Source organism: Anomaloglossus baeobatrachus, chromosome 2 (genome assembly GCF_048569485.1).
Source record: "Anomaloglossus baeobatrachus isolate aAnoBae1 chromosome 2, aAnoBae1.hap1, whole genome shotgun sequence".
Taxonomy (NCBI): Eukaryota; Metazoa; Chordata; class Amphibia; order Anura; family Aromobatidae; genus Anomaloglossus; species Anomaloglossus baeobatrachus.
The window spans coordinates 512,517,962-512,544,877 of record NC_134354.1 but is presented as its reverse complement, the minus strand read 5'-3'; the positions used below and the strand labels follow the sequence as shown (position 1 = coordinate 512,544,877).

The window sequence follows — 26,916 nt, the reverse complement described above, 5'->3', positions numbered from 1 at the left end:
GAACACGGGGGCATCCGCTACGTCTTGAGGAAAGAATGTTTAATCATAATCACAGATGAGGATTCTTTACTGTACGAGCAGTGAGACTATGGAGCTCTCTGCCGTATGATGTTGTATTGAGGGATTCACAAGTAAAATTTAAGCAGAGCCTGATCGCATTAATTGAAAAATATAATATTACCAGTTATGTATATTGGATTTTATGACAGGGTGTTGATCCAGGGAACTAGTCTGATTGCCGTATGTGGAGTTAGGAAGGAATTTTTTTCCCCATTGGAGCTTATTTGACACATTGGGGTTTTTTTTGCCTTCCTCTGGATCAACATGTTAGGCTACGGGTTGAACTAGATGGACTTAGAGTCTCCCTTCAACCTTAAAAACTATGAAACTATGAAATCGTCATTTGGGTTCATCTAAAAAGTCCGGCTGGTTGAGAAAAAGTTACTCCGGGGAAAAGGACCTTTTTCCAAGCAGCGTATAAATGACGGAGGGACAGACTGTACCGAGTGACATAGTCACTGAATGAGTGAGTATAGATTTATCTACGCTGAAATGCTTAGCAAAACACAGTGCCCCAACTAGACCCAAATCTGCAGAATTTCTGTGGTCTGCTAAAGCACTGGATATAGTCATGATGCGATATAGACAGACAGTCAATTTTGAACAAAACAAGCAACTGGCTCCACATGGTTGCTAAACTGATTTGTGTTTATGAGGAATCACTGTGGAAACCTAAAACTTCATTGAAAGGGACAGTTTCCCAAATTCCCACTGCCAGTGTTATGTCACTAATTTGCAGTTTGTACATTACAGACACAACTGAAAGAGAAAGGTCAATGTAATATTGATAGAGATAAGCAGATCTGGATTTGAATCAGAACTACTGGAGATGAGAAATCATTGTCTTGATATTGAACAGCTGACTCTGGGCCTGAGATCAAAGCATTTCAGGATAAGGCAGCAGCTAAGTAACATCTGAGACAACTGCATTAGGCTACGTGCGCACGTTGCGTACAGTCACTGCAGAAATTTCTGCAGGGATCTGAAGAGGACACGTGCGCTTCCAATCGCTGCAGAAAATGTCTGCAGTGAAAAAAAAAAAGCCGATTCCATGCGCTCTGCCTGCAGCTCCTGCCATAGACAGAACAGGGGCTGCAGGCAAAGCGCACGGAAGAAGTGACATGTCACTTCTTAGAACGCGTGCTTCGGGCAGCAGCCGAAGCGCTGCGCTCTAAGACGCCACGTGCGCACGGCTCCTGCATAATCTCCATAGATTATGCAGGGGACGCAGGATGCATGCAGTTACGCTGCGCTACAAAGCGCAGTGTAACTGCATGTAATTACGCAACATGCGCACATAGCCTTAAAGGGAACCAAACATCAGTAGTTTCCTATATAAGGTACAGCCAGTGCGGTATTGCCACTAACAGGCACATTGTGTACATACCATCAGGGGGCAGCTCGGATGTTTAGGCTGTGAAATCCAAGTTTATAAAGTTTGAAAATTCATCATGTTTTTGATTGACAAGTGCACCTCTGATGCTAATGTCCGGGTGGCTTATGGACATGGATTCCCCCCCCCCGCCTGTTCCTCCCTCCCTCTGGCTGTATGTAAATTTCTACTCTTCTGTTACACGGCGTCTGAGTTAGTGCCTGCGCATAGCGCTCATCTCCGGCGCTGTGTTTCTGAAGCCCACAGTATTATTGTGCATGAGAGGACGGTGCATGCATGCCAATCCGCTGTATTTTAAATGGAAATTCTCAAATAAATTTTTGGACTTTTATTCTACCTTGAGGATCGCGCTGGATTTTCTTTGTTGTAGCTTAAAAAAAAAAAAAAGCGGTCTCTAGAAATTAATAAAGGAGGTTTGGCCACTAGACAATTCTTTGAATGCTCATAATCTGATGAATAAAATTAGACAAAAGGAAACAATAGTTAACTCCCGGACTGGTGCTCCTCTTCCGCCTCCAGCATTGTGTCCTCCGGTGATCTTGGTACACTGTTTATGTTACACGAGTGCTGCAGCCTTCAAAGTCATAAGATTGAGGATGGACAAAGTGCTCAAAGCAGAACTGTTCCGTCTGACGGAACTGTGAAGGCTGCAGGCAATATTCATCTACTGTTTGTCACGTGAGCACTGCAGCCTAGGTTACGGTATCATAGGACACATCATCTAAAGAGGAAGACCAGTACCGGTCCAGGAGGCAAATATCCAGTTTTTCTAATTTTATTCAGCACACCAGGGCACTAAGAAGGGATTGACCAACAATGGGTAACCTCTGCAATTACAACTACAGCCTGGAATTTATAAGCAATTTTAAAGGGAACCTGTCAGGTTCAATATGCACCCAGAACCACGAGCAGTTCTGGGTGCATATTGGTAATCCCTGCCTAACCGTCCCTGTATACACTAGCATAGATAAAGAGATCTTTACAAAAAGTATTTCTAAAGATCTTTTACCATATGCTAGAGAGCGAGGGGAGTAGTCCCCTGGGCGTTAGTTCCCCTTGCCAGTCACCCCCATTAGCATGTTAGTACACCCCTGTGGGCGTGCTATCGTGCTAATGAATACGCAGCGTCACAGGATGATCTCACTCACCTCTCCGCTGCCATCGCGTTCGACGGGGGATTTCGGCTCAGTGCGCATGACCCTGGAGTTTAGGTCATGCGCACTATGAAGCCGGGTGTAATCGTCCTGCCTTCAAACTGAAGTAGTGCGCATGACCCATCGAAATCCAGCGTCTAATGCGATGGCGACAGAGAGGTGAGTGAGAGCATCCTCTGACGCTACGTATTTATTAGCATGATAGCACGCCCACAGGGGCATTTTAACATGCTAATAGGGGCGACTGGCAAGGGGAACAAACGCCCAGGGGACTAGTCCCTCGCTCATTAGCATATGGTAGAAGATCATTAGACATAGAGATCTTTAGAAAAAGTATCTCTTTATGAACTACTCTAAAGAAAAAAGGTCTAACTACAAAAAAGACCATGAATAATCCTAGCCTAAATCAGGAGTCACACATCTAAGTGTTGTGATCCAAGTACAGACCGGCCATGGGTCTCTCGACCTGAACTTGACAGCTTTATAGACCTAAATTAGACTGTCAAATTTGGGTCTAGAGACCTGACGGCAGTCCATAGATTGCAGATGCTTGAATCTGGCCTTAAAGCCACTGTTCTCTACAGAAAACTATGGACATTGCATGAATGTTTAAAAAATGTTTTACTTGTTAACAATAATTGTGAAACACTAATATATGATCTAATCTGGAAAATTTTATTTTTCAAATTTTTCAATCAACTTGTCCCTGACATTAATCCATTTATAGGTCTAAAAGCAGAGGCTAAATCCGAACTACATGGAAAAATCGTCACAAATCAAACAAATTAGGAGTAGTCAGAATTGCAGGGTAAAACACAGTTTATTGCTGGTAAGAATTGGTTCACAGATAACAATTATCGACTGGAAAGAAAAAAAAAAAAAAAATTCCAGTAATTGTGTGCAATTACTTCCTTTATCTCCCTCATTATTTCTATTTTATTGTGCATTAAAATTAGAACTGATAAATCTAGAAATAATAATTCTTTCGGTGTGACCAGGGATCAGCTATTTCCCGTCTTCTCTTCGTGCCTAGCTGTACAATAACTGACTTACAATCGAAGCTGAAAATTAGTGAGGCCACACCCCTTCAAATATGCCCCACCCACTACACAGCTGCTGGATGAAAATGGAACAGATCAGCTCCAGATTAACAGTGTTCTCTACAGGAAATCATGCAGAGTGAAACAATAGAGGCAAGAGCATCCTCCTATCTTCACCATTCTTCTCCAGGCTAAGGATACATTTTACAGTGTCTGAATATTGTTTTCCAATAATTGTGCAGTATAAACAAACAGGCTGAAAATCACCAGACAAACAGGCAAAACACATGTTCGTCAGATGAAATTATTTTTGAGCTTGCTTAAAATCATTGCCCTGGATAGCACATCAACCTTTGCATAAAGGACATGTGCTGCCGAGAACTGTTGTCAGTCTATGCACACAAAACGATCGATTACCAATTGTTCTGTGCACATGGGAGGTGCAGTCGTCCTGCCAAAATGACTGCCAATCAGCAAACATGTCGTCGATTGGTGGGAGATTTAATGTCCACAAGTCATGCAGTGAAAACACAGCCTTCGTATCCTATTAAAAGTGAGGTTGTGTGGCACATTATAAGGGAAGAGTGGAGCAGCGTCAAGATTTGTCAGTATATCTGCTAATGATAGCTGAACATGCCGATACTTTTTATTGTACTATTATTACCTACCTTTTACAGTCAGACTTAAATTGCTGAAAAGTAATGATTGTTTGCTTTACTGTATAGGAAATTGCATACAGAGGGCTACAGCAAAGAAACTTATCAAGCATTATATAACATTTGATACAAACGGGTGGACGGATGCCTAGGCATCCATCTTGACTTGTCACAGTTTGGTGCAAACTCAGAAAGCGGGCACAGATGGAGTGTATATCTAGTCTTAGCGCTGCAGCTCCTACTTTCGCCATAATCGGTAACCTCGGCCACTGGCTGAGCAGATAACCTTATAATAAATAGAGCTGTGCGCAGTTTTGTGTACACAATGTATGTTTTGGGTTGGCGAACCCGGTGAAGTTTTGAAGAGGAAGATGCTCCAGAAAACGCTGTTTTTTGCCATGAAGCATCTGGTCATGTAAAACGGCTGAGACTCGACAGTGCAAGTCAATGGCTGTAAGAAAAAAAAAATATGAATGGCACTTGGGCCATCTGTATGCCGTCCGTTTTTTATGGATACTTCACCATTCTGTAGCACAGAACACTGTAAATGGTCCTGTAAATGATTGATTATAGAATATTAGCCAAGAAAAAAAAAACCAACGAAAACTGATGGTAGGCGTGAAAAGAAAAACCTCACACACTCGCATGACAAGGAATACCAAACAAATTTTACTCGTCCAACTTTTCTGTATGAGAATATGACCGATTATTTTATACGCAAACACTCACTGTGATTTACTGAGGATTCTTGATCCAGAATCAACACTGGATCTAATTGACATATCTAAATGAGACCTAAGATATTCAATAACATTTTAATTATTCCCAAATGGGTAATAGAAAACATAAGCGAGCCTGATTTACATTATTGCAACCACTACAGTAAAAAGAAAACAAACAAAAACATAAAGATGGCTTTAACATATGCATCTGTGAAAAGTAGGAAAGACTTATTAATACTAATAAATCCACGAGACATTAACCTGCAATAACCACTGGAAATTACTGCAGTCACACAGCAATGTTTGTCTACAATATGAAACAATACCTGGAAATTCAGAGTTTCTGCATTTATCAGTGTTGATACATTTTATCGCTAATATCTTTATAAATAAGACAATATTTTACCAACATTCCAACGATTTTTCGACAGAATCGGCCAGCAACACTGCACACAATTACCAGGCATAGAGGTGACCAGTTTGCTTAATCCAAACAATAGAAAGATCCCATCAATGCAGAGAATTCCATAAGACTTAAAGTTTATCCATACTCCTACGAAAACATGCTGCGTTACATCACAAACCTGAAGACATAAACCAGCTCTCATCAGTTTACCATCTTCATGTTCAGATAAGTGATGATAAATAAAAATGTGGTTACAATATTCAGTACAAAAAAATACACACTGTGGTGCCCATAGGAAGGGCAAAAAATGATGCAGATGAAATACGCTGTGTAATTGGTGTGCAGGACCTGCGAAAGGAAAAATGGCAAAATGTGTAGGGTCCATTTATAAGTAAGAATGATAATCACTTGATGAATGAACAGAACCCTCATTTTTTTGGGAGAAATTATTTTGTGCTGCACAAAAATAATTGTTCTCTGCAGCTCATTGTCCTGGACCCAAGGTACCGAGAACAATAGCAATAACTGCACGGTTCTGGACTTTACAGTCCGGGTCCGCCCATCACTAATTACAGGTTGTTCAGTGCACAGTGGATGTGCAGCTGCCAGTGTAGACGGAAAAAAAAGAAAGAAGATTGCCAATAAACAAATTACTGATCTACTGTCGTTTAGTGCCACACATAAGACGGTGTGAACGCACCCTAAGGCGACCCGCTATGGGTGACGTCACTCATTGAAACTTTTTTTTTTTTGTTAAATCCAGGGCAGAAATATGTGTTTTTGTCTGAAATGCAACCCAGATTTTGCAACCCAAACTCTTTTGTGAACATGTCCTGTGAGTTTGGATGCAAGTTAGGAATCTATTGCTAAAGTAGATGAACATCCAGCAGTACGGCTTATTTTACCAGTTGATACAGCTGTGGTTACTATTATTACTCCTACATACAGTAATGTAAACTGCTCATCTCTGCCCAGAGACTTAGGGGGGCTCTTTGCACACTACAACATCGCAGGTGCGATATCGCTGGGGTCAAATTGAAAGTGACGCACATCCGGCGTCGCAGTCGATATCGTAGTGTGTAAATCCTTTTTGATACTATAACGACGCTTTTGCGCTCGTTAATCGTATCATCGGTGTAGGGTCCGACATTTCCATTATTTGGCAGCAGCGACAGGTACGATGTTGTTCCTCGTTCCTGCGGCAGCACACATCGCTGTGAGAAGCCGCAGGAGCGAGGAACATCTCCTACCTGCGTCACCGCGTCTCACGCCGGCTCTGCGGAAGGAAGAAGGGGGGCGGGATGTTTACGTCCCGCTCATCTCCGCCCCTCTGCTTCTATTGGCCGCCTGCCGTGTGACGTCGCTATGATGCCGCACAACCCGCCCCCTTAATAAGGAGGCGGGTCGCCGGGCAGAGCGACGTCGCAGGGCAGGTGAGTGCATGTGAAGCTGGCGTAGTGATAATGTTCGCTATGCCAGCTATCACCATGATATCGCAGCTACGACGGGGGCGGGGACTATCACGCACGGCATCGCAGCATCGGCTTGCGATGTCGTAGTGTGCAAAGGGCCCCTTAGAGCTTTAATGGGATGATTGGCCAGTACTTGGGCTGTTTTTTATCACAATGTCTATCAAAGTTAAGTTGCATTGCAGTTTCCATTCCTTGGATTTGAGCGGCATCTTCTCCATAAAGTTTCTTCATCTCTATTCTACGTCTTTCTCCAGGTCTTTCAGACGGAGGATTAGTGGATCTTCTGGTGGGGATGTGCAGATCATGACCGGCGTCCACATACTGCTCATGCATTTCCTCCTCAATCTGCTGCTGTCGCTCTAAAAACAGTAAAAGGAATACTATATTACAAAAGAAAAACAAACAAGCATACAAAACTCCTCTCACAGAAAAACTCTGTGTATCCTATCAGCATGGTATTTTATAATCTGGTTATTAGATATGAAAGTAATGCATTTTTATGGCGGGTACAATGGAGAGATGTTGTAAGATACTGTTCTCTTTGCAAGCACACTTGTGACTAATGTATTGCCCATTTGGAGAAATTATCTTCATTTTCTGTGATGCTCCTGGCCATGCTGCTCATTGCACCTTGTAGTTTGACAGCAGTCTATAAGTGATCAATCTGATTAGCTCAAAGCACATTTTAATAGAACCTAGAGTTCACAGATCGCGAATGGCGAATGCACATGGCGGCAATGACGCTTAGACACATTATTTGTCATGTGTCGGCTGAACGTGTCCATGCTCTCAACGAACTAACAACCAACATGTAAGAGAATTGGGGTCTGTCACTGGATTCATGCTGCCTGAACCACAGGCAACATGAATTAGAATCTAGCTGTATGACTGCAGCCAACGAGTTTCAGAGAAAACTTAGTTTGAAAAGCTGACTGCTGACTATAGGGAGAGATCTGAGTTGTCCGATATGGCCCCCAACCAGTTTCTTTCTGACATGATTCAGTTGACTGACAAGTGTCTGCTATGTACACAAAGGAAAGAGACCTGTCAATCAAAAGTAGCAAAACTGGGAGAAGCTGGGAGGTGAAGACACCAAAATAGTCAGGTCTCTGAACCATTACAGCATCTGATTCATGCTGCCCGTGGTTTGGGCGTCATGAATCTAGTGACAGGTTCCCTTTAATGACTGGTATTGCTCAATGCTATGACATCTTTATGGAAGCAAACCACTTGCTGAGCTGTGCAACCAAACACACAAATGACACCCACAGTAAGCCTACAATTTGAGACAGATTTTCCACATACTTTATAAAAATAGTTTGGCAAGACTATTTACATTGTAGTGTTCTTAGCACATTGGCAACAAGTACATGATGTGGGAGCCTAGCCTAAAAGGGCTGAACCAGATTTCTCACAAAAATGAAGCCCTCTTATCCTCAAGCTTCTCGACTGGTGTCTCACCAACATGAACACAGGTGTCAGGGTTTCTCCATATATCATAGCCCATGCTCGTATTTCAAATTTATTTTTAATTTGTCCCCTTAACCAATTCATTATTATAATAAGCCCATATGATATCAAATATACTGCGGAACCAGAGAAGGGCAGGTGTGGATATGATCACTTGTTGTGCCAATACTATTACCGCCCCCAGTGTGGCTTATGAAGAACTTGTTCGTGTCTCCTCAGTGAGGCTCAGATCAAAGTCTAGGAGGCACTGTGTAATGGGAACTTGTCATGTCTGCTCATGGTCCTCAACCGCTAACATATTGGTATGGGTGCAGATTTCTTTATTTTGATGAGGCCTTTTTTGTGATTACCCACTGTAGTCCATGGAAATAGTAAAGATGACAACACTATAAATCTTCATCAGTAAAAGTATTGTTAAAAAAAAAAAATGAAAAAATATGGGTCCAGAAAAAAAGAATTCTCAGTACATTTGTTTTTGCGAATGCTATGTGTGATGGATCACATTTCCAACTGATGTATGTTGGAAAATTCTCCAGACAAACGTCTTGGAATCACACTGCCAGCGCAGGGTGAGAAGACTTATAATGACCAGTGGAGAAGTGCCTAACAAAAAGCAATCAGATCATTTACCTTTCTTACCTGCCCATAAAAATGTAAAGACTGAAATCAGATTGATTGCTTTGCACAGTTTTTCAGTCGGCAGCAGTTGCAAAGATGTTACCCAGTATATACGGGTAAGAAATCAGCAGCACATAATGTGTTTCTGCTTATAATACTGGTGAACAAACAGAAGTCAGAATCAGTTTGGTCCTAAGCTTTCCCCTGCCTAAAGAGGTGAATACAGACGACCTACAAGAAACCGTAGCACACAACAAATCCTGGCGTGAGTCATAATTTCCTTGGTAAATGGCAGCAGATGCACAGTTAAAGCATACAAAAGGGTGATGAGGGGGAAGTGGGAGGTGGGATGTGGGAATGTACAAAATCTCTTGCAGCGCAAGTGCCAGGTTGGAAAAAGGAAAGCATCAAGTGGAAAAAATGAAGCGGCTCTGCCAAGCCATGACAGCCCAATTACTTGCACTAAGATTATTTGGTTTTCAATTTTTTTAAACATGTTTTTATCACAAGGTCTGTGATTTTAATATTTCAGAAATGTTGATAATTAAGGAAGTGCGTGTCTGTCAATAATGCAGAACGTTAAAGGGTTTGATGGTGACAAAGGTGGTTAGGACTAGTGATGGGAAAGAGTGCCAAGGCTTGGTTGACATATGGAGCTTCAGTTTTTCCATTAAAATGATGTACACCAAGATGGAAACCAAAAAAGACCCCATTATAGTCAATGGGATTTGTTGGGCCTTATGTGTCACATCCATTTTCTCCATGAATTATGTTTTTCTCTGCTAATGACTTAAGACTGACCTCGTCAACAATTCGAACCTCTCACTTCCGTCTTCAAGATTTTTCACGAGCTGCGCCTCTGCTCTGGAACACACTACCAAGAGCAATCCGATTAATTCCCAACATCCACACCTTTAAGCGGGCCCTAAAAACTCATTTCTTTAGACTAGCCTATCACCTCACTGCCCTGATCTAATCTAGTCCCTTTCTGCCCTTCCCAAAAATTTACTTCCAATTCTTGTCCCCTGTACCTGTATAAATTCTGGCCAAGGGCGGGTTCATGCAGCTGCATTTGAACCCCCTATATACCCCCTGATGACGTCCTGTCCCAAGAGGGGCACTAGATGCTGCGGGGAAGCGAGTGCAGCCTCAGCCTCCTGTGATGTCATATTTGAGGCTCCTCTTATACACACACACACATATTATATATATATATATATATATATAAAAAGTAATATGAAGTAAGAACAAAACAAAACAAAAAAAATTAGACATTTAAGGATTAGCTAGATAGTGAGAAGTGAAGCGTATTGTTAGAGTGTAAGGATACAGCGGGTGATGACATACAGTAGATATTTAGGAAAGACATTTTAACTACTAGACCACCTCTATAATCCTATAAAGCAATTTTGAAAAGAGGTAGAATGGGCTGTAAAAAGCAAGTTAATACCTGAACCTAATCTGCAGCAACTGTGAAAAGCTATGCCACCTACACGGGCTAATATTACTGCAGAACAAATTAGACACCTAATCCATGGTACAATAGATTTCTGCAGTCCTGAAGGCCAAAAAAAGGTCCACAGCACTACCCAGATAGGGGTCTCAAATAAAGAAGCCACTTTAAAAATGTGTACAGTTTTCCCAAGGTGTGAGAATTGTGTTTTGTGACATTGTTGTGTCTGCATCATTCATTTGAACATACCTTAGGCTATGTGCGCACTAGAAAGTTCCTTTTCTTAAGAAAAAAACATACCCTCTAAAAAAATCCCGCACCCGCGGTAAAAAACGCAGTAAACCTGCACCCGCATTTTTGCCGCAAGTTGGTCCCCGTGGATTTTTACCAATTATCTATGGCAAAAAACGCAGGTACCTGCGGAAAAGAAGTGACATGCTCATTAATTCCGCAGCGAAAAATCCGCGGGTAAATCCGCGAGTATAAACAATTGCAGCGTGCGCACAGCATTTTTTTAAAACCCATAGGATTTGCTGGGGAAAGACTACAGCAATGTTAGACACATTTTCTGTAGCAAATGTGCGGCAACTCTGCGGCAAAATCCGCGGTAAATCCGCAGCGTGCGCACAGGGTCTTAGAGGAAACCTGACAGCTGATACATGGTGCCCAATGCACATGAAGCATATATCAGGCACTGGCTGCACGATTTCAGATGCAGCGTTTCAGGGAAAAACATAGCAGCGGGCAGAGAGACCCTGCTGGGGAACTGCCTGTCCCAACTAGGCTCCCAATCGGCTTGGCCCTGGGGACTATTAAACTATATTTTTCTCTGAAACACCACAGCATTTCAGAATTACATAGGGACAATAGTAAAAACAAAACTATGTGCATGATATATGCATCAATCCCAGATCGTGCACTGTATGGATAACAGCATTGGGACCACTACACGTTACACCTACAGGAGCTTTTATGAAGTCCCATTCTAACATATATAACAGATCTGGAAGGGTAAAACTGTCTGAAGAGAGGTGAGTTTTCTATACTTTCATTAGCTGAACTGCATAGGCTTTTAAAAGAATAGAATTCCATATGGTTCCAAAAGGAATTTCTCCCATACTTTTCTCAAGACGGTGCTCTAGTGTATTGTAGGGATGTTATTGGGCTGATGGAAAAATGTAAAGTATGAGCAAGTGGAGACTACCGATTCATCCAAAATGTCTGAAAGCTTAGACTGCATAATGGCAGCATGTATGCTTCAGTGCATGTAGGGCATTCTGCGCACTTGAGGGAAAGCTATGAGAAATTAGACTTTATTCTCAAGAAACTTAACTACAAGGATTAAGGATGGTCAATATGTGGTGATCTGAAAGTTATCTCTTTGCTTCTTGGGCAGCAAGGAGGATACAAAAAGTATCAATGCTTTTTGTGTGAATGGAACAGCCGAGATAAGACTCATCACTGGAGCCAGAAAAGTTGGCCAACGAGAACATCTTTGCAACCTGGACTCAAGAACATAGGTGTGAAAAGTTCAGGTGATCCCACTAAAGTTCTGCCACTGCTCCACATTAAGATTTGACTGATGAAGCAGTTTGTGATTGCTCTACAGAAAGAAGGAAAGACTTTTAAAGGACCTGTGTACCAAGTTACAGGGACTGTCTGAAGCAAAACTGAAGGAAGGCACTTTTCTGGGTTCAGATATTCAGAAACTCATGAAAGAAACAAAAATGAAAAGCTGTGGGGAAAAAAAAGGCTTGGGATTCTTTTAAAGAAGTTGTGAAGAAATTTCTAGGTAACAGAGATCCATAATGTACATCCATCGTGCTGAAAGGTTTCAAAGTCTTTGCTTGTCTAATGAATTTGAAGTTACATTTTTTACATTACTATTTGGACTACTTTCCTGAAAACGTTAGCGCTGTTAGTGAAAAGCCGGAAGAAATAATTCATCAGGCCATCAAGGAGATGAAACGACGATACCAAGGTAGATGGAATGTGAAAATGATGAGGGACTATGGCTGGATGCTTGACAGAGAAGATCTGCAGGCCTTCTATAAGGGAAAAGGTATCTAGAGAAGCTTTGAAGAGAAAAGAAAAAGGCGCAATAAGCAATTTCCAATAAAGTTGCAAAATGAATGTTCAATAAATTTATATAGTGTACAAAATATTGGGGAAAAAGAGGACACACTACATCCATCCTATATGTAAGTTTGATGAATTACTGTATATCCAACTATTAGGTGTCACATTACACAGGAACATTTTCCTTTTTTCATATTGGCAGTCACCAGTTGGATTCAAATACTACAGGCTGCTTTACACGCTGCGACATCGCTAAAGCGATGTCGTTGGGGTCACGGATTTCGTGATGCACATCCGGCCGCATTCGTTGCGTGTGACACCTACGTGCAATCGAAAATCGTCGCAAACACATGCAAAATCATTAAATCGCTGACATGCTCCCCTATTCCCAATTATAGTTGCTGCTGCAGGTACAATGTTATTCCTCGTTCCTGCGGCAGCACACATCGCTATGTGTGACACCATAGGAACGAGGAACATCACCTTACCTGCGGCCGCCGGCAATGAGGAAGGAAGGAGGTGGGCGGGATGTTCGTCCCGCTCATCTCCGCCCCTATGCTTCTATTGGGCGGCCGCTTAGTGACGCTGCTGTGACGCCGAACGAACCGCCACCTTAGAAAGGAGGTGGTTCACCGGTCACAGCAACGTCGCTAGGCAGCTAAGTAGTGTGACGGGTCCGCGTGATTTTGTGCGCCACGGAAAGCGATTTGCCTGTGACGCAAAAACGATGGGGGCGGGTACCCACGCTAGCGATCTCGCTAGCGAGATCGCAGCGTGTAAAGCGGCCTTACATGTCTAACCTTGGCACATGCTTTATCTATTAGTTTCTTGCATAGGATATTGGGTGTATTTGTCGCTATGTTCTCCATGTAGTCATTATAGCTCTGGCTTTTTATATTCTATCCTAGTGTATGAATTGTATGCCATTATTTGAAACAGTTTTCATAAAAGTCAAAATGCAATAGCCAGGAGCGGCGGAGTCCCATTTCCTATATGGGTTACATCCGCTCGCAGTTAGAACAGATAGCAGTTGGACAATGGGGGGGCTGGGTGTGGGCCCCTACTGATGTGATAGTAGTAGAAAACCTCTTAAGAGGTGTGTCCCAATTCTTTAATCCATATATTGTATCTACCAATGTGAAAAGGATTGTGAATTTCCTTTTCCTTACATACATCAATGTATCATATTGAAAAAAATGACTGGGTCTTCACACAATCCATACTGGAATACTACAGCAAACCTGTCCATATAATGGAGTATCTGACGTTTTATTAAGCCTTTTAGAGTAAGACTTGTGTAAATTAAATTGTGCAGAACATTACTTGCTAGAGGCGAAGGCAAGATTAGTGTAAACTACATTTTACAACATGTTTCCTCTTTGGTAGAGTGGGAGCTGAGAAAATTCAACTACAGCTTGGTCAATATTAGAAGTATACATAGCTCCAGCAGGGGTCCATGGGAACAGCTTTGTCTTATACGCGGGACTAAAGAAACATGAAAATATCATGCCTAACCACAAGTATTATTAAGAGGAAGTTCTAGACCCCAACAGATTTTTTTTTTTTATAGTTACATAGTTACTAAGGTTGAAAAAAGACCTAGGTCCATCTAGTTCAACCTTCCTCCACCAGTTCTACATTTGGTCACAAAGTCATTTATAACCAACAATGTTGTGTGTAGTGAGGAAATCATCCAGCCCTTTTTTGAAAGCGGTTATAGTATCTGCCATTACTACCTCTTGTGGTAGGGCATTCCACAGTCTGACTGCTCTAACTGTAAAGAACCCTTTCCTATTTAGCTGCCGGAATCGCTTTTCTTCCACTCGTAGTGAGTGCCCCCTGGTCCTTAGTATTGTCTTCGGAAGAAATAAGTCATGTGCCAGTCCTTTATATTGACCACACATGTATTTATACATATAAATGAGATCTCCTCTGAGACGTCTTTTTTCTAAGCTAAACATACCGTATCTAACTTTTTCAACCTGTCGTTATATGGGAGGCCTTCCATTCCTTGTAGTAGTCTAGTTGCCTGCCTTTGAACTGACTCTAACTTCTGAATGTCCTTTTTAAAATGTGGAGCCCAAAACCGAATCCCATATTCCAGATGTGGCCTTACAAGTGATTTATAGAGGGGTAACAATATGTTGGGATCATGGGATCTAATCTCTCTTTTTATACACCCTAGCATCTTGTTTGCTTTTGCAGCTGCTGCTTGACATTGAGAGCTGCTGCTCAGCTTATTTGTAATGAGAATACCCAAGTCCTTCTCCTGTTCTGTAGTCCCGAGTTTACTTCCATTTAATGTATACGCAGTTATAAGATTACTCTGTCCTAGGTGCATTACTTTACATTTATCAACATTAAATCTCATTTGCCAAGTATCTGCCCATTCTGACATCTTATCCAGATCTTTTTGTAATATTATACTATCAAGGTCAGTTTTTAATATCCTACATAGTTTGGTGTCATCAGCAAAGACTAAGGGGTACTTTGCACGTTGCGACATCGCAGGCCGATGCTGCGAGGCCGATGCTGCGATGCCGAGCGCGATAGTACCCGCCCCCGTCGCAGCAGCGATATCCTTGTGATAGCTGCCGTAGCGAACATTATCGCTACGGCAGCTTCACATGGACTCACCTGTCCTGCGACCGTCGCTCTGGCCGGCGACCCGCCTCCTTATTAAGGGGGCGGGTCGTGCGGCGTCATAGCGACGTCACACGGCAGGCGGCCAATCGGAGCGGAGGGACGGAGATGAGTGGTATGTAAACATCCCGCCCATCTCCTTCCTTCCGCATATTCTACGGAAGTCGCAGTGACGCCGGTATGAGATGTTCCTCGCTCCTGCGGCTTCACACACAGCGATGTGTGCTGCCACAGGAGCGAGGAACAACATCGGACTGTCGCGTCAGCGTGATTATGGATTACGCCGACGCTGCAGCGATGATACGATTACGACGCTTTTGCGCTCGTTAATCGTATCATCGAGCCTTTACACACTACGATGTCGCATGCGATGCCGGAAGTGCGTCACTTTTAATTTGACCCCACCGACATCGCAGCTGCGATGTCGTAGTGTGCAAAGTACCCCTGACACTTTACTATCAATCCCATCCACAAGGTCATTAATAAAGAGATTAAAAAGAATTGGTCCTAGCACAGATCCCTGCGGCACCCCACTGATTAATATCAACTGCGGCCAATCCGACCAGCATGGAGGAAAAACATGTTTCAGTCCCTGAAAAGCAATCCGGGATATACCAAAGATATTTGAATACATTTTATATTAAACTTTTAAGAATATTGCATATTCATCATTGCCATATCTTGTGTATGAATCTTCGTACACCAGAAAGAGACCATGGATATGTGGCCTCTCGTTTGAAAATAATAGCACACCATTACATCAACATTTCAGAAACCCCTTTGAGGCCTCATTCTCACGTCAGTATTTGGCATTGGTGTTTGTATGCCAAAGCCAGGAGTGGATCTTACAGAGATAAAATATTATTGAAAGACTGATGCCGGTTCTGTGTTTCGTAGACACTCCAAAGTTCAAATACTGATCAAAAATACTGGTGTGTGAATGAGGCCTAAAACTTGCTAAATCATGATGGATATTTACTAACAAAAACAAACCACAAACAACTGATCCCCAAAAATTGGCTATTATGTGGGCATTGAATGGTATGGCAGTCTGTCCACAGTTCTACACCTTGTTTAGCTGTTGGCAGTTTAGTTGTCGGTTATTTCTCCTGACTAGTGTTAAGGGTGCTTTACACGCTGCGACATCGCTAACGATATATCGTCGGGGTCACGTTGTTAGTGACGCACACCCGGCACCGTTAGCGACATCGCAGCGTGTGACACCTAGGAGCGACGATCAACAATCGCAAAAACGTCAAAAATCGTTGATCGTTGACACGTCGCTCCTTTTCATAATATCTTTGGTGGTGCATGCCGCTGGTTGTTCGTCGTTCCTGCGGCAGCACACATCGCTGTGTGTGACACCGCAGGAACAACGAACATCTCCTTACCTGCGTTCACCGGCAATGAGGAAGGCAGGAGGTGGGCGGCATGTTCCGGCCACTCATCTTCGCCCCTGCGCTTCTATTGGACGGCTGCCGTGTGAAGGTAAGGTAAGTCCGTGTGACGGGTGTAAGCGATGTTGTGCGCCACGGGCAGCGATTTGCCCGCGATCCACAACCGACGGGGGCGGGCACGCTCGCTAGCGATATCGCAGCATGTAAAGTGCCCTTTAGTGCGAATAGATTTGCAGAACCCATTTTTGTTGGACAGGAGCACTAAAAAACGATTTTTAACTGATGGCATCTGCAGGCTGGTGCAACATCAAGACGCACATGTGACAATGCACCAAGCAGGCTAACCAAAAGAAGAGCTGCAGATGCCATCAGGGAAGAGGTGCTGCTGATCGCTTCTGTCCATCAACCACAGATTACCGATGTGGCTGATTGACTGGCGGCAGCATATTTGTTCGCATCAACTCTACTCCTGACACCTCCATACATATGAAAATCTGCCCAACTAGGGAGATGGGTGAAAGCCGCTGCCAGATACCTTCGGGGAATGTTAAGTTTTGGGCTAATCTCCAGGGAAAACAAAAGGATCACATATCTAAATTAAAATTGACTGTTCCTTATTACAGGGGCCCCATACACTTGGTCAGTAGGTACTGCATATGGGGCCATTGGGATTCTGAAAGTTGGCATAAGGATCCCAAGCATGCTGTATGGAATCTTAACATTTCTAGATGATGGCCCTGAGTAGGCCTATCTCCATAATTTCCCTAAGATGTTTCATAGAATTAGTCATATTACAATGTGGACAAGTCCATTACTGACATATCATCTCTATCTGAATTTTGAGTCTGTAATTGTGAAGTAAGTCACAGAATATTATTTGTATTGTTCTTGGTGCATATCCATTATGGTGCAAATATAAATAGCACCAAAACAATAAAACATACATGGATACTAGAATAGGTACAACTCATTCCTTTAGGAGAGTGCAAAAAAAATAACTGAGCAACTAAATCATGGAACATAGGCATATGACCACTAAAAAAAAAAAATTAATCTGGAAGATTAGAGAAAACAAATAAAACTCAAATCAATGGAGCATGTGTGTAGATACTGCCTTACAACCATCAGTGTACCAGTCTATCCCCTGCACCATATCACACTGTGGTAGCGTTCAGATTGAGCAGATATGGCGACAGCTTAAAAAAAAAATCTTCTTGTCCATTACATGTCAGTACTAAATATGCACTAATGTATTCATAAAAAGCAAACAGTGCATTAAATGTATAAATCAACTTTGAAACAGAAGTTACAATGTCCACTGAGGAGAGCATACATCGATAGAGAAGCATATATAACGGCACACAGGGTTTCCAGAGCCGGGACTCCATGTTGCTGTGTTTGTCCCCCCTTTGTTTCCTCGGAGCTTCCAGTTCTCTCCTACTTGGAGAGGCCCTATTGAGTCCTGTCAATGGAGCCTTTCTCAGCGCTCGGTACTGTTGTTATGGAAACTTTACAGAGTGGGATTGCAATGTTATAAAGGAAGCTGATGAGGTCTTGGAAGAAGCTTCAGGCTCTTTCCCTCTAAAAGCAATGTGCTTTAGGCTTATAAAAACATGGCATTGCTGACAATGTGCGGCTGATGCAAGGTATTTCACATGAAAATAGAAAATAAGCTAGAAACAATGGAAGAAATACAATGTCTGTCAGGTTACCATAAAACGAGAGTAGGAGGAGCCTTTATAATGGAGGAAAGAAATGAGACTGGACGAAGTCACTACCAACACAATACAGAAGGTGTAGGGGACCACTCATGTACACTTCATGAGGGACACAAAAGCACAGGTTTGGGTAACCCAATATATGGATTTAGTGTCTTCATGGTCAGGGGATTAGAGTCCCAATTCATCCAGACCGGCGTTGTCCATGCCAGTTTTGATGAGATGTGCTGGAGTCACATGCTCTTGACTAGGTCTCTGTATCTTGTAGTGCACACCTTCCTGGGCCTCGCCACAAATCCTACTCCAGTCCCTGCTGAAGTAAGATCAGGGCATGAGACCACCAAAAGTTCGACATTTTAGCGCAAATTTGCGTGGCGCCAAAATTCTGCAACTTTTCACAGTTATTTATGAATAAAAAGTTTCATAGATCAGTCCCAAATCATTATTTAGTACATGAGATTTGGAGAGAACCACTGTCTTCAGTTTTCCACTGCAAAACCTGTAAATCAGGGGGAGTGGACTTTAAAGGGAACCTGTCCTGTTGTGCATGCAATACGATTTGTGGATGATCTAGTGGTATAGAATAGAAAACAAATGGTATAGAAAACAAATCTGAGCAGAATGACACATAGGTTTGTGAGAAAAAGATCCAGTATAACTTGTATTTTATTCACTGAAATCCCTGGTGTTTGCATACACAAGTCCAGTGGGCGGTCCTACTAGTGATTGACAGCTAGCCCTGCATGCACAGTCATACAAGAACCGCCCACTGGACTCATGTATGCGAACATCAAAAGATTTCAAAGACTAAAATGCGAGGTTTACTGATTTTTTTCCTCTAAAACAGGCTTTACACGCTATGATATATCTAACGAGATGTCGGCAGGGTCACGTCGTAAGTGACGCACATCCGGCATCGTTAGTGATATCGTAGCGTTTGACAGCTACGTGCGACGGTATGGGGAGTAAAAAAAAGAAACAATTCCAAAAATAAAAAAAAAATGTAACAGTAAAAAAATGCTGTTTTATGCAAAAACGAAAGCAAATAAACAAAATAAAAATGCAGGTTTGGTGTCAGTGTTTCTGGATTGGCCTAAGCTACAAATCTGTACAAGCTTTTTCATAATAACGGCAAGCAAAAAATGTAACAAAAAGTGCTATGGAAAACATGGTATTACTGTAAACGTCATCTCACCCTACAGGGAATGCGGACCATCAACTTCAAATTTGTTCTATATGTTGCCCATTTACCCGGCTGAGACTCCTGGAATATACTATCCTTATCAGATGTAGAAGATCTAGTTATTAATATATACAGTGTATATTGCTCTTTCATAAAGACCTGCCATAATGGCCCATTAGGGCATATGAATATCCAACAGGGTGGAGAGTTGCGGTGCTTTAATAGGGACACACTCTTTACAAAACCACAGACCTCTGCCTACAAGCGGCTCATGATTACAGACTTGTGAAGTTCGTGAACCTTCTTTTTCTCCTTCATTTATACCTCATCACTGGTAGAGGCCTGATGAAAACATCATTTAGTTGGTAGTCGCCTAGACTAATAAAAATAAATCCCTGTAATGAAATCCATCAATTAGATGTTTCTTCAGTGTATGCCAGCAGCGTCTGACAACCCCGGGTATTTTCTTCCTACCTCACTTGCACCCTGATGTTCTGAGCTCAACCTGGCACAATGAAGGGGCAGGAGCTGGGGACACCATTGATGAATCTACTACAATAACTAAAGTTGGGCATGTGTTAGCAAAACCTGCTAAAGTGAGGCTATTTCCACCAGCCCTTAACACTCCAATTTGTTTAGGCTGCTTTCACACTACGTTTTTTAAACATGCGTCCTGAATGTTTTAACGCAAAAACGGATCCAGTGCAAATGCGTTTTCATTTCAATGCATTTGCAATGGACTTGCGTCAATATGCGTTCACATGCGTTTGCGTGCGTTATAGTGAGGATACAGCGACTTGAGGTTTTTTAACTTTTTTCAAAAACGCTACTTGTAGCGTTTTTGAGCTGGGTCCAAATACTGTTTTTCACTGGATCCTGAATATACTGCACGCAAACGCATATGAACGCTGGCATGCTCATAGACAGGATCCTGCTTGCTCTACTGAGCATGCCCAGAAACCAGCCTGGCGTGATCAGTCTCTCCCCCTCCCTCTCTCCCCCCGCCTGAGAGCGGCGGACGCTCGTAACCAAGGTAAATATCGGGTAATCAAGCAAAGCACTTCGCTTAGTTACCCGGTGTTTACCTTGGTTACGTGTGCAGGGAGCCGGCTCCTAGCAGCTACGGACGCTCGTAAACAAGGTAAATATCGGTTATCCAAGCAAACCACTTCGCTTAGTTACCCGATGTTTACCTTGGTTACCAGCGTCTGCAGCTGTCAGATGCCGGCTCCCAGTCTATCACGTTCAGTTCCCCTCACTCCCGATCACATGACTTCAATGCCCGCCCATAAACTTCAAGTGACAGGATCCTGCAAAATAACACAAGCGTTTGCATGCGTTTTTCTTTGTAAAAACAGGATCCACTTTTACAGCAAAAAACATTCACGACGCATGTTAAAAAAACATAGTGTGAAAGCAGCCTTAATTTGGTAAATTGCTCTCTTCTATAGCCACTACCCTATAACAAGCACCTCAGGGGATTCTAGATGACCAGGACTTCCCTTTGCAAGGCCAACTGTTTGACAGGTGCCAGGAATGGGACCTCAACACCTGCCTTAAATATGAAAGGTGCTGTCTATGATGAGACAAATATTACGGAGGGTATCTGAAGGGTTTGTACCAAGATTTAAAGTTATCCCTTATCCACTGGTACAATTCTATTCACAAGTTGTCCAACTGTTTGATCCACACCAATCCTTATATCAGAGCTCTAAAGAGCACAGTCTGAATAGGGTCGATTATCTGCTGCCCCAGTGTTAAGTCTTTTGCAGCCTCCAGGATTGCCCTGTGCTTAGCTCCATCCATCTTCCCTTCAACTCTATCTTACGTGTCCCTGCTGAAGAAAGGCATCCCCACAGCATGATGCTACCACCATGTTTGCCTGTGGAGATGGTGTTTTCCGTGTGATGTATAATGTGTTTTCCACCACAGATAGCGTTTTGCATGTAGACCAAAAAGTTTTACTTTCGTTTTATATGACCAGAGCACCTTCTTCCACATAATAGCCGTGTCCCCCTACATGGCTTTTTTTAAACTGCAAACAAGACTTTTTTTTGGCTTGCTTTCATAAATGATTTTCTTCTTGTCACTCTTCCATAAATACCAGATTAGTGGAGTGTTAAGGGGGCTTTACACGGTAGCGATATCGCTAGCAATTTGTAGCGATAGCGAGCGTGTAAGTACCCGCCCCAGTCACGCATGCGATTGTTTGTGATCGCTGCCGTAGCGAACATTATCGCTACGGCAGCGTCACACATACTTACCTGGTCGGCGTTGTCGCTGTGACTGCCGAACAATCCCTCCTTCAAGGGGGAGGGATGTTCGGCATCACAGCGACGTCACCGCAACGTCACTAAGTGGCCGGCCAATCAAAGCGGAGGGGTGGAGATGAGCAGGACGTAACATCCCGCCCACCTCCTTCCTTCCGCATTGTGGCCGGCGGCAGGTAAGGAGACGTTCCTCGCTCCTGCGGTGTCACACATAGCGATGTGTGCTGCCGCATGAGCGATGAACAACAGGGATAAACAACCCTTACCGATTTTTGAGTTTGGGACGACCTCTCCATGGTGAACGATTTTCACCATTTTTGAGGTCGCTTAAGGTCGCTGGTCAGTGTCACACGCTGCGATATCGTTAATGACGCCAGATGTGCGTCACTAACAACTTGACCCCGACGACAAAACATTAACGATATCGTAGCGTGTAAAGCCCCCGTTAGACTAAGGGCTCACTCACATAGGCGTATAACGTGGGCCGCGTGTTAGCCGATGTTACGCTGATCAGCGCTTTTTTTCTCATATTGATTCAGCAAAAGAAATAAAAACAAAACAGATAAAGCACAGCATGCTGCAAGTGACAGCACAAATCAGATACTGCAAGCATTACAAATCTGTGGGTGCGTGGAAATCATCAGACTACATTTGGAGGACATCCACACTCACAAAATGGAGAGGATGGAGAAATTTTGTTCAGAATCACAGAGTTTGATCAGAGTGTCATTTGAATAATTAATCCGATTCTCTTGCATGAGAATATTTAAGTCCATGTGACCGCAGCCTAATATTTGTCCTGTGGACATATTTTCCCACCTGAGCTGTGGATCTCTGCAGCTCCTCTAGAGGGACCATGGGCTTTCTTAGTTGGTTCTCTAATTAGTGTTCTCATTGCTTGGGATGTCAGTTTAGATGGACGGCCATGACTTGGGTAGGTTTGCAGTTGTGCCATGCTCTTTTCATGTTTGGATGATGGATTGAACAGTACTCTTTGAAATGTTTAGCGCTTGCGATTTTTTTTTTATAACAGAATACTGTTTTACGCTTCACAACTTTATCCCTGACCTGTCTGATGTGTTCCTTAGTTTTCATTATGCTTTTTGACCCCTAAAGTATCAAACAGACCTCTGAGCTATTTTGAGAACTAGAATGAGAAAAAATGTCAGCCTCTAGATGTGCAACGTTGGTAAAGACATACTCCAAAATACTTGCAGCAGCAATTTTAATGAAAGGTGGTCCAACAAAAACTATTGACTCGGGGGAGGGGTTGTGCTGAATACAAAAATTTTCAGATTTGTATTTTTACAATATTTATAAAACCACGTATCATTTCCTTTAGGCCCTGTGTACACACTGAGTTTTTTGCTGCAGGTTTTGCTGCAGAAAAGGTGCGTTTTTTGTTCATAATCTTTCTGCAGTCCTTCCCCAGAAAAATCTATGGGAAAACCAAAATGCTGTGCTCACACTGCGTTTTGTTTCCTATAGGTTTTGTTGCAGAATTTCCACAGCTTTTCTGCAGGTACCTGCATTTTTGCTATAGATAATGGTAAAAAAAACGCAGGGACCAACCCGTGGTGCGCTTTTTCCGCAGTTTTTGCCACGGGTGCAGAATTCTGCCAGAGGGTGTGGATTTTTCTTAAGAAAAGCAAGTTTCCCAGTGTGCACAGGGCCTTATACTTCACAAATACTTGGTATATCATATCTATGTCCTGTTGTGTATAAATATGAGCTTGATGAAGAGACCTGAGTAGTCTCGAAAGCTTGCTATTATTACCATCTTTTCAGTTAGCCATTAAAAGGTATCAACCACTGAGGACTAGAGATGAGCGAACCGGTCGTGGTTCGGCTCGAGTTCGGTTCGTCGAACGGAGGTCTCGTTCGAGTTCGGTTCGTTGAACGTTCGACGAACCGAGCTCGAACCGCATAAGAAACAATGGCAGGCATTCACAAACACATAAAAACACCTAGAAAACACCCTCAAAGATGTCCAAAAGGTGACAAACAACTCACAACACAACACAAACACATGGGAAAGTGACAAGGACATATACTCATGCGAAAACAAAAGAGCTGGACAAGGAAAAAGAGGAGGACACACAGATATATGAGTATATGCAAGGAAACGTCGATGCCATTATTGTGCAACTTGAGCCCTGCTCATTTTAGGCTTCCAATCTGGATAAATTGCCTGAGCTTTCCACATACGCCTTGGGGATCTTGTCGTGTCCTGCAGCCAGCGTTCTCTCGGAACCTGTCTTCAGTGCTGCTGGGGGTCTGCTGGCAAATAAGCACACGTGTCTGTCCACTGACAATGTGGACATGGCTCTCAGAGGACTTTTCTTCCCCTGGGTCAGCCAGGGGAGGCGAAAGGCACGCGTATTTTTGAGAGTGCATCATGCAAAGCATCTGTTTCATTTTGAAAAGGGGGATCAAGTGATGCCAGTCAAGTGGGGTGTGTGTGGCCCAATTAATGGAAACGAGGGAGACTGTGGTTGGAGTCCCCTCGCTGTGTTTTACATGATTTTCGAAGGGCATGACATGCCTAAGAGGTTGAGTTTCATCATCTGCAACTTGTTGGCAACAGAAAGGCTGCCTTTACACCCTTTTGAGACCGAGGATTTTTGAGACCTTATGCCCATTGCAGTGCCCCAAGAGCCGATGGCCAGTCGTCACTCCTTCTCCAAGAAAGGCGTGCCCGCGCTACCACAGCAGGTCGCACACAACCTCACCGATTCCTTGAGAAACTCTGTGTGTGACAGGGTGCATTTCACCACAGATACTTGGACCAGTAAGCATGGACAGGGGAGTTACATGTTGCTGACTGGGCACTGGGTAACTATGGTGAGAGATGGAGAAGGGTTTGCTGTACAAGTCTTGCCATCCCCACGACTTGTGTGTCAATCCTTCCTCTGTATGTACAAGTTCCTCCACTGCTTCTGCCTCCTCAACCTCGTGTGGGTCCTCCACCTCGGCCCAAACCCTGTGTGGTGAGGCCACCCTTCCTTGTAACTGCGCCCAAGGAATCCCACACACCTCCTTACTATGCTGGCAGCAGAGCTCAAGGCCATCAGGTGGTCAAATGTTTACTTTGAAATGTAGGTGAAATGTGAGACACCGCTGAGGAATTGTGGACGGTTAGCTCTGGAGAGTGAGACCGAGTTTCATCAACGGTTGTCTACACTCAACCAGCAGTCAGGGAAGGTCGGGTGCGACACTGATGCAAACAAGTCTGCGACCCTTCTTCAGGGCAATGTGACACACGTGCCTTGTATGGCTCACGTGTTGAACCTGGTTGTCCAGCAATTTTTAAAAACACTATCCCGGCCTACATGGCCTTCTGCAGAGGGCACGGTGTAACGCCTGCCTGGATCGACACACTCAGATGGGCTGTAAAGGATAGGCTAGAGGCAAGCCACTCACCAAGCTGGACACCCAGAACCCTGAAACCCTTTAACCCCTATACAGTGATTTGGAATAACACAGGGCCCAAGTTGATCAATACCTGTGGAAGGCTGCAGTTCCAGAGAATTTTAGTCATGCAGGGTCAAAAACATTAATTGAGGAAGAGGAACAGAATGGGATGGCCAGGACTTAATCAGAAAACAAGCAGAGGTGAAATGCGGATCAGCCAACGAGGTACATAAACAGCAAGCAGGAAAAGTAGTCAGGTAACAAGCACACAAACTCATAAAACTGAACTGGGGGTAACAGTAACAAGAGGTTCATAGCTTTGTCTGGCAGTGGTCTGCAGACAGGAGGGGCCTAAAAAAGGGTGCGGTGTCTTCTCATTGGTTGTAGCTGAATGATGGTACTTCATCTGTGAGATACCCACCACCTACATTCAGCCTGTGGTTCTGTATCTGTCAAGGTAACGCAACCCAGTGGGTGACCATAACCTGCGTCCACCTGGCCGCAGGCATCGACTCCTTTCCCATCATCAGCACTATGCACGAAAGGAACACGTTGTCACCTGGCGACCGGAATACAAATTGATTGAGTGGACTACGTTGGTGCCTTTACAGCCGTGTGCGGCAATGATGCAAACCTGTCTGCGGCCCTTCGTCAGGGCAATGTGACACACGTGCCTTGTATGGCTCACGTGTTGAATCTGATTCTCCAGCAATTTTTAAAATACCATCCCGGCCTACATGGCCTTGTGCAGCGGGCATGCTGCTATGTGCTCACTTTCATCCTTCGCACCCAGCAGCTCAACAACTTTCATCGCTCCTGAAGTCTTACGGTCTAGCGGTTAAACGCCGGAAATGCGATGTTCCGACACGCAGGAATTGGAATCTGCACATGTTGCAGCGTGTGTGGCAGCACCGCAGAGCCCTGCTGAAATACGGTATGACGTATACCCTGGGCTAACTTGATCCAGAGGTGGTGCAGATCACGCTGCTGGAGTAATGTCAGATCAAGGACCTATGCACCCTTCTACACAGTTTACAAATGTCAACGAAGATGTTTAGCACTGGCGATGCCATTCTCAGCGTGACAATTCTGGTCATCCACAAGATGGAGCACACTGTAAGCATTATTCGGAGTCAGGTGTTGGTCCAAGAGGAAGGTGAGGAAGTACAGGAGGAGTCATATGCAGAAGGGATAATAAGATCTACAAGGTCCATACGGTGAGCGGCACCTAGGCGGCAGTCATGGTGGGGGATAGGGATTAACAAGGGTGCATAGTATCAGCAAAAAGTGTTGAGGAAGGTGCGGGAGCCCATGAAGAAATGGAGGACGAACTGGCGATGGGCATGGAAGACTCCGCTGATGAGTGAGAGCTTGCTCACATTTCGGTTGTGCGAGGTTGGGGGGAGAGGGCAGAGGAAGGAGGCACGATTCTCACCTCTCTGCCCCCAACACACCAAGGACTTGGTCCTCCTGGATGCACAAGACACATGAGCGCCTTCTTGCTGCACTACCTACAACATGACCCTCGGATTGTACGAATTCGAAGTAATGCTAATTACTTGGTTGCCACACTGTTAGATCCCCGGTACAAGACAAAATTTGGCAAAATAATTCCTGCCATAGAAAGGGACGTATGTATACAGGAGTATCTGCAGAAGGTGGTACGGATTCTTAGATCTGCTTTTCCAGTAAACACCAGTGCTGCACAGAGTGAATCTCAACGCTTTGTCATGGATAGGAGGAAATGGTCTTTTACTTGTCCACATCT

The 26,916-nt window shown here is 43.7% G+C and overlaps 1 protein-coding gene across 1 annotated transcript in view; it reads right to left on the bottom strand.

The window, feature by feature from the left end:
- Positions 1 to 3,408: 3,408 nt before the first annotated feature.
- Positions 3,409 to 26,916, bottom strand: part of GEMIN8 (gem nuclear organelle associated protein 8) — a 68,920-nt gene continuing 45,412 nt past the window's right edge. The window contains exon 4 of the mRNA XM_075336552.1: positions 3,409 to 7,262. Within this exon, the coding sequence (XP_075192667.1) occupies positions 7,006 to 7,262 (257 nt within the window). The 3' untranslated portion in view covers positions 3,409 to 7,005. The remainder of the gene's footprint in view (positions 7,263 to 26,916) is intronic.